Here is an 8937-nt window from a genome sequence, read left to right as displayed (position 1 = left end):
TTGCAATCATAAACTGCATTTTATATCTGTGCAGTTTAGTTTTCTTTTTTTACTGTGATCAGTGTTACATTATCTGGTTAGCCTCAATAAGTCAGTTTCATTGAGCATATCCTAATCTGCATCAGTCTATGGAGACTGCACCACTCCTGGTCTTCACTCACTCCCACAGGAACGTTCTTCACTCGTAATAAACAAAGGAGAAATCATAGAAGGTGTTTCCGTGAGGGCGGTTCCCTGTCAGGGCGGATGTCCTGTGATTGATATGCTTGACAAACTTCAGTGTTTCTTTGTCCCTGTAGACCAAGGCTAGGGAGTTGTTTTCAGGTGACACCATCAGGAGCTGCAGGTAAATGGCCATGACAAACAATGTGGGGAAAACAAGAAGAAGAGGTCATTATAACTATTAATTTAATGTGTTTCAAATGTACCACTCAGTCAAACATCTATGACCTTTACCACATATGATCCTATTATGACATTATGCCATACAGTACTGTGCAAAAGTCTTAGGCACCCTAGATTTTTAAATATAATATATAGTATATATTTGGTCTTAGATGTTTATTTTTTGTTTTCTGCATTAGTGTCAGTAGAAAAGAGCAAATTTGAGATTTTCCAAAAAATGAAATTTTACAGATAGATTTTTGTATTTTGTTAAATAAAGTAATATTTTAAGTAATAGACTACTTGTCAGATAAAAACTTGATCAAGGGTCTCTGGGATTACCTGGAGAGACAGAAGCAAGCGAAACAGCCAAAATCTGCAGAAGAACTGTGGCAAGTTCTCCAAAATGCTTCGAACAACCTACCAGCCGATTTTCTTATAAAACTGCCAGACAGTGTACCTAAGAGAATTTATGTAGTTTTAAAGGCGAAGGGTGGTCACACCAAACATTGATTTCATTTAGTTTTTAACTATATACTGCACTTTATATAATTTTTTCGATATTTATAACCGTTCATTTCATTATTTTTGAAAGCATCTTAGCTGTACAGCATTTTTTTTTTTACAGGTGCCTAAGACTTTTGCACAGTACTGTATACATATTATGACATACTTTCCTCACAGTATCCCAACCTCTGTGACAGCATCTAATCACTCTTACCATACCTCTATTGTGACATCATCTTCTCGCCTTGTCCATACCACCAGTGACAGACTTTACTTGGACTCACAGTATTCCACATTGTGACATCATCTACTCAATCCTCACTATATCCAAATGTGACATCACCTGCTTTCCATCAGTATACTATCCACTGTAACATCACTCACCTCCTCATCCTCGCCATTGGCGATGTAGGACGTGAAGCCCCCAAATTCTGTCTGCCAGTCTAAGAGAGAATGAGATTAGATTAAATTAGATACATGCACTAAATCCTGTTTCCACCTTTCTCCTATGCCATCACCTTTTCCATCCTAATCTTAATCAGTTTCACTCAAGTGTCACTCTTTCTCACTCATTCCAGTCACTCCTCACCGCTCACCACTGCACTTGTGCCATAGCCCCATCGAAGCCTCGCTCCACCCCTAAGGTCCTCCCCAGCACCCTAATCCTTTTCAGAACCCCTCCCCATCTTCACCTCCCTGCAACCCCATTCACTTCCGTCCCTTTATCTAGCTTCCAAAAACTCCACACTGCTCGCCCATCCTCACCACACTTATCACTTAATTTAGATCTTAAATCACTCATGTACTTCTAGAGGGTGGCGGTGTAGTACCATGGTTAGATCTGGGCTTGTAACCCAAAGGCTGTGGGTTCGATTCCCAGATGCGGCAATGGATCGTATGAAAAAATAATAATAATTTACATTCACCCTCCCCCTCACCTTCACAGCCACAGTGGAGCAGCAGGTCCAGGGCAAACTCGGTGTTGTCCTGGTCGGTGTCGTGGACAAGGGTGTAGTCCCCGTGCCCCCAGCGACGCACCTCCCCCCGGCACACTGGGGTGCTGGGCTCTGGACAAAACGAATGGATGGAGTGAGCAGGGTGCTCCCTCTGAGGGGGAGGGGTACACAGGAACCAGCCCTTATTAGGACGCCTCACCTTTGCTCTTTTTCGTCTTCTCTTTCTCCTCCTGGTCTCCGCCGTCTGCTGCTGCTGCTGCTGGGCACCCCCTAGAGGAGCCTCCTGCTGCTTCCTCGTTCTCTTCCCCTCCCTCCTCCTCCTCCTCCTCCTCCTTCCCCTCTTCCTCCTCGTCCTCGGCGCTCCCGGGCGCTAGGAAATGCAGCTTGAGGCCGGTGAAGTTGGAGAGGAGCAGGAAAAAGGCCTCTGAAGAGAGCAGCTCCCAGCAGGCGCTAACGCTCGGGGGCAGGCCCTGCTGGTCCGCCCGCTCGTAACACCTGCATACGAGACACAGGCTAACGCTAACACAGGCAAACACCTGGCCTACAGACCTGTGCATGAGACGCACACAAACACCTGAACTAACGCTAACACAGGCAAACACCTGGCCTACAGACCTTTACATGAGACGCACACAAACACCTGAACTAACGTTAACACAGGCAAACACCTGGCCTACAGACCTGTACATGAGACGCACACAAACACCTGAACTAACGTTAACACAGGCAAAGACCTGGCCTACAGACCTGTACATGAGACGCACACAAACACCTGAACTAACGCTAACACAGGCAAACACCTGGCCTACAGACCTTTACATGAGACGCACACAAACACCTGAACTAACGTTAACACAGGCAAAGACCTGGCCTACAGACCTGTACGTGAGACACACAGAAGCGGTTGTGCTAATGCAAACACATGAAAAAAAAACCTGTACTAATGGAAGCACACGCAGACACTTGCACTGAAAGAACACAAACTGATGCGCGCATGAAAATGCACACATGTAACTGCACGTGTACTTTTTAAAATATGTATGGAATCAATATGTAATATAATAGTTTAAGGTGTTCCTTCAACCCACGGATCATTTTACAGTGCTAAAGATTTTTTAATAAATATTCTATTTTGGCCATATATTAAAAGGCATTGCGGGAAAGACCCACACCTCTTGTTGGGAGGACCTCTTCGGACCCACCGAATCCCATTCTGCTTCAGGGCCTCGTTCACCTCCTTGAACTTTTCCTCCTGCAGAGAAAGCCGCAAAGTCACTTCCACCCAGCCAACAGTCCTGCGGTCCTGTAGTGCACCTCTATGGACTCCTTTACGTTACATTACAGGCATTTAGCTCTTTAGCTTATCCAGAGCGACTTACACAACTTTTTCTTTTTTTACATAGCATTTACATTGCATCCATTTATACAGCTGGATATATACTGAAGCAATGCAGTTTAAGTACCTTCCTCAAGGGTACAACGGCAGTGTCCTACCAAGGAATCAAACCTGTGACCTTTAGGTTACAGGACCAGTTCCTTACCCATTATACTACACCGCCACCTCGTTTCAATTCCACCGTGTGAAACTGATGCCAGCATAGAAAGCTGCGTTCACAGACTGTAAATGCATTTATTTAGGTATGTGTGTGTCAGCCCACTAGGATGTTATCAAGTAATATCCTGTACCTATATTTGGAATGTAATGTATATATTGGTATGGGATATTCTCTGCCAACATCCTAGCAGGCTGACAAATACATCACAAAAAATAACTGATAATTGATAAAAGAGGGGTTTATTGTTTTGCTATTTGTAACTGATTTATGATATTTGTACTATTGTCTACATACCCAATCTGCTCTTTTGGCCATGTGCCACTTGTAAAGAAAATGATTCCACATATCTCTGGAACTTCTTGGATAAATACAAATACAGATAAAACCAATAAGTCCTGACCACCAACTGCATAACAGGAAAATATCTAAAAAATTACTTTTTTTTTGTTGTCTAAAGCATTGAATGAGAAGAAGGAAAATATTCTCCCAGTTTACACAGCCTCCCACTGAAATGGTCTCTTGCTTGGTGAGAATCTCTCCAGAAGGGTTGAGAGAGGCTCTGTGGCAGAGTCTATGCAGTGGAAAAGTAAGGGAAGTGTGAAGCAGATGCTGGCTCACCTTGAGGAAGTTTTTCAGGAGGATCTCAGACGTCTCCTCGAACTCCTCCTGCACCTGCGCCTGGTAGTCAATGTCCAGGTATACGGGGTTTATCCACTCGAACAGCAGCGCCTCCTGTGGATCCAAACGCACCCTGCATCCTAAGCATGCTATTGCCAACGTCAGGCCTACTCAACTTAGGGTCCCGCAGGCCTGCACTACACCACCAGATTTCACTAACGAGCTTACTTCCTGAAACAACAAGGTCAAATAATTTGTGAAATCTGGTGGCGTAGTGCATGACTGGGAGGAATACTTGCAGACACCGCGGTCCGTAGCACACGGAGTTGCGTAGTGCAGGCCTACATCCTGTAAGCGTTTAAGTAGTGACACATAGAGCAGCACTTTGGCCTGCACACAGCTACAAATACATACGTATACACACGCACACTTACTCTGTAAAACTGGTGCCTAGGCTCAGCTTATGTGAATGAAGACATTTCTTTAATATTATTCACAAAGAGCAAATGGCGCAGGTGTTTTTTTGCTTGGTTAGGTTTGTCCTACTGTCCTGCACACCTGCAATGCACCCCTAACTGAAGCAGAAAAAGCATGTGACAAACATTGCCCATCCCCTCCTCCCCACTGCCAGAGTCACTGCACTTACGTCCCGGGGCAGATGCGGGTTTCGGGGGGGCGCCGGCTCTATGTAACGCGGGGGCCGGTCCAACGAATGTCCGTGAAACCAGCCGCTCACAGAGAGGCGACACTTCTCCTCTGAGATCACCTCTGACACCTGCACAGACAGACAGACATCAACACTGAAACCTACAGACACAGAAATGACCAAAAACACCTACATACACAGACAAACAAAAATCACTCAAACATCCACACATGCTGACACTACCTCTCACACAACAGGACTAACCCGGCTGCTCCGGGGTAAGTCACTAGACAGGCAATAAACATGTAAAACACCTGTCTGTGAGTGCAGTGTGTGAGGAGTAAAATGCAGTTACCTGATGGAAGGAGACGGGCGAGACCTCAAAGAACATCAGCGTGTTCCAGGAGGGGACCAAGGACTTCACCACCTTCTGGGGCTGGAAGTTCTCTGCACAAAAATGAGGAAAGGCAGCTTTATTATACAGCAGAATGTAGAGAGAGAGGAAGAACGGGGAGCGAGAGATAGGGAGGGACATTCGAAAAAAGGTTGCGTGGCTGGATTCCAACCACCAACGTCGTGGCTCCCAATGAGCATGTAAATGGTGCTCTACAGACTAGGCTGCCGAGACACCCATGGTGTCATTTCTTTAACTTCAAATAAATATCTTTATTTCACCTGGCGGTTCAACTGAGAATTCAATTCTCTTTGAATTAAGGGTGTATCCACATCACAGCCAATTAGACGTAGTGGATGATAAGGTGGTCAGATGTAGGACTTCTAAATTTTGAAGAGTGCCATGGGATTTTTAATGACTGTAACCTCAGTTTAATCTCTCATTCGAAAGACGGTACCTTCTACAGTGCAGAGCACCATGACTGTTCTGGGGCCCTGGATGTTTTCTCCAGAGGGAAGAGCGCCCCGTACAGTCCCACCAAGACCTCTTCCAACACCAACTTACATTTATCTCACCCCCATGTAAGTACTACCCAAGTCCACACCTTCTTAGCTTCACCAGATTAACATGAGAAGGGTACCGGGTGGTTTGGCTCCTGTGTCCTGTGCCAGAAGCACCATAACTAACTGAAGCCAAACCCACACCAGGTGGTAGCAGAATTTACCAGTGAGTTAAGAGCAGGTTTGCGGGAGAGACAACAGTCTACAGATTGAAGGAAGGCATGCAAAGCGATTGCTACCCTTGTGGTTTCAGGGGTACCCTCTAGGCTTCTCACCGTCTGTGCTGTAGAGGTCCAGCGTTCCCCCGTCCTCCTGCCCCCACGGAGGCACCAGGTACAGGATGAAGGCGATCCTCCTCCCTTCCAGCTCATCGTCATGACAGAGCAGTACATCTGTGGCCAACAGAGAGGGTGCCATTACTGCCTCATGAATTCAGCCATACAAGGGGCGAGCACAGTTCACACAAAAATGAGATGCTACATCTACCTTCTCGGCTTGTTGACACCGTGCAATACTGAGGATCCAAGGAGAACATAGTTTTTCCCCAAAGAAAATTTTAATTAAGCCAAAAGTGTGTCATTCATTTGTCCATGGGGCACCCATCATTATCAGATGAGTAAGCCATTAGGTACTCAACTGGAATCTAGCACACACAGTGGGCCACCAAATCCAGGCTGAGATGTCAGAGGACAGCTACTGCCACCTGTTTTAGTGACTGGCACTGCAAGTGTTGCCTGCTTTTAAACTTTACCAACCATGCACCCACATTTATGAACACTCAGTTCTGCAGCACTGCACAGCTGAACATCCTGACACCATTTTTTGGGTGGTGAACATCCAAATATCGGTGGAAATCACATGATCATATTATTCTGTCAGCTCAAGTTCATTAGAGCTGGCAAAGAGCTGACACGGATAGCTTCATTAGGTGACACGTTTCTGTTTGTGACTGCAGGCTAAAGTCACCACAGCAGGGAAGGGGAAATTAAGACCAAACAAAGGCAGCAATACAAAGATAATGACAGATAATGTAATTAAGTATCTGTTTACGTCATGATGTTGCGCAGTTCTGTAATATTCCACACCAAGTTTTCCACCAAAATGTAAGTATAAGGACACTGCAATGGATTGGCGACCTGCCCACGGTGTATTCCTGCCTCTCGCCCACTGCATGCTGGGATAGGCACCAGCCCCCAGGAGCAGGAAACAGTAGAACGGGAACAAGAAGCAGGAAGACAGGACCAGGAATAGTGTAGGAAATATAGATGTGAGCACTTCCTGGCTATAAATTCACTACCTTTTTCCACCCTGTAAGTTAAAGGCACATGAAGCACAAACGCTCACCTGTGTACTCGTACTTTGCACAAGAAATGTCCACTGTGGGCTCCAGCTCCACCTGCAGCACCTCAGTGAGCCACGATCTGAACTTCTGGAACAGCACCGCTCTGAGGTGAGTGAGCAGGAGGAAAATTATGTCACCGTTAACAATATGGGTTATTAACAGAGCTACCCCCACCTCCCACCCTCCCTCCAAAAAGACGGTAAAGCTTGTTTACAGAGGTGCTCACACAGATGCACATACAAACTGACACACATGCATGCATGCACATTAGCAAGGGACACTCACCGCAACCCTGAAATATGAGGCTTCTTTCTCTTCTTTAAGTCATCAGACTGTGAAGTGAAATCGTTAATCGGTGAGCTACGCCAGGATCCATAGTGTGTTAAAAACATTCAGAACTCAGCCTCACTTTTCCCATGGCCAAATGAAAACGTGCACAAAGTTGACCTTAAAACCCACACTGCATTACATTTACCACTAGCAAGGTTTGCGTTTAACATACCTCAGATAAAATCAGCAGTAGGTTTTTCACTAGAAAATATAAGTATACACATACAAAGGTAACTGGAAGTCACCCAAACAACACTCTAACCAACACCATGGCCTCCGACGCTTTGCATATCTAAGGTAGTAGGAAGGTTCAACCTGTGCTAATTATACCTACCTGTTTGAATTTGTACAAGTCGTTGGATTTATCATGAAAATTCAAATCCAAGAGCTCCCTCTGTAGGTTCTCGAGAAAGGTCTGGTCCTGAATGAAGTTTCTCAAGATGCAGTGAGGGAAAGGGTTACAGTCCACTTCAATACCTCCTGTGAGATAGAAGCCAGTACTAGTAGCCAATCATGACAGCAATGCAAACCAGCTAGTTTGCTAGACTGCCCGCTCCCTACACAGTAGCCATCAGAATTGTGTGATACACTAGAATCAAACAAGGTTAAAAACAAATGGTGACATATCCTATTACTGGTGCCAAATATGGGACTGCGCACCACGTACTATTAACTGCTGACTGGAAATGCTGTAGTGTACTTCTGTTCGTATCTTATTGAGTAAGGTTTGAAAAGGGAAATCAGATACCTGATACAACATCTAGCAACAGTTAATTAGCAAAGTTTACAAAATGAAATGTGGAAAACAACCTCAAAATCATCACAGAATAAACAGAAGATATACTAGATGAATGCAAGACCTGACTTTGGACGGTATTAGCTCGTTTCCAACGACAAACCAGTTAAGTTACTGCAGCCCTACGTGACTAATGGTAACGTTAGCTAACGCAAGCACTAACCGTGTGTACACTGTTCTTTCTTCCTCCATGCCTCCTTTACTTTTTCCTTCACGTCTGCACCTAAGATTATTTCAGAAATCTCGACTGTTTCTTCTCTCTTCTCTTTTTTCTTCCCCCTTTGTTCTATGTCAAGACCATACTTGCGTTTCGAACTCATTATTATATCACATGTGGACAGTGTTCTTGACTGCGGCGCTGAAAATCTGCGTCAACACATTTTTACTACCACAAAACTACATGTCCCATCATGCGTCTCGCCACATTTTGGGAGCTTGATCACAACGTTTCAGCGCCTTACGGATGTTTACGAATGTGACTGGATTTGATAGTTTTACTTCATCTTAAAAATACGAAGTATTTAATGTACTTTCATATTCCCCCAAATCAAGGGATAATTTGGAAAATACGAAAAAATAACTGCATATAGCCAGCATAATTCATGGGGCAGTTCATTTTTAATTGCCCGTAATAAGGAGTCCAATTGTTCGTTGCAAAAGAAATATGAATTTCTATTATAATGCCGCCCTTAAAAATTCATCCAAATTGTTGTGCAACTGGCTGCATTTAAACCATTATTGAAAGAAAGTTTTTTTTAATGTTTTGTTTTTAAAAAACGGTTTTTTACTAGGACACATTCAACGTTGCTCATTTTTTGTACCCTGATAGCGTTTTTAGTTATCTCAGT

The 8937-nt window shown here is 44.5% G+C and overlaps 1 protein-coding gene across 1 annotated transcript; it reads right to left on the bottom strand.

Moving 5' to 3' along the window:
- Positions 1 to 34: 34 nt before the first annotated feature.
- Positions 35 to 8492, bottom strand: ogfod1 (2-oxoglutarate and iron-dependent oxygenase domain containing 1). Its single transcript, XM_064335419.1, has 13 exons — positions 8253 to 8492; positions 7628 to 7773; positions 7249 to 7295; positions 6966 to 7066; positions 5897 to 6013; positions 5023 to 5114; positions 4668 to 4796; positions 4022 to 4135; positions 3020 to 3099; positions 2047 to 2342; positions 1830 to 1958; positions 1276 to 1334; positions 35 to 340 (listed from the first exon to the last, which is right to left on the bottom strand). The coding sequence occupies exons 1-13, from the start codon at positions 8407 to 8409 to the stop codon at positions 179 to 181; spliced, it is 1629 nt and encodes a 542-aa protein (XP_064191489.1). The 5' UTR covers positions 8410 to 8492; the 3' UTR covers positions 35 to 178.
- Positions 8493 to 8937: the final 445 nt, after the last annotated feature.

The sequence above is a fragment of the Anguilla rostrata genome, chromosome 5 (genome assembly GCF_018555375.3).
Source record: "Anguilla rostrata isolate EN2019 chromosome 5, ASM1855537v3, whole genome shotgun sequence".
NCBI classification, from domain to species: Eukaryota; Metazoa; Chordata; class Actinopteri; order Anguilliformes; family Anguillidae; genus Anguilla; species Anguilla rostrata.
Note: the sequence above shows the minus strand (reverse complement) of the source record. Positions and strands in the feature narration are given on the sequence as shown.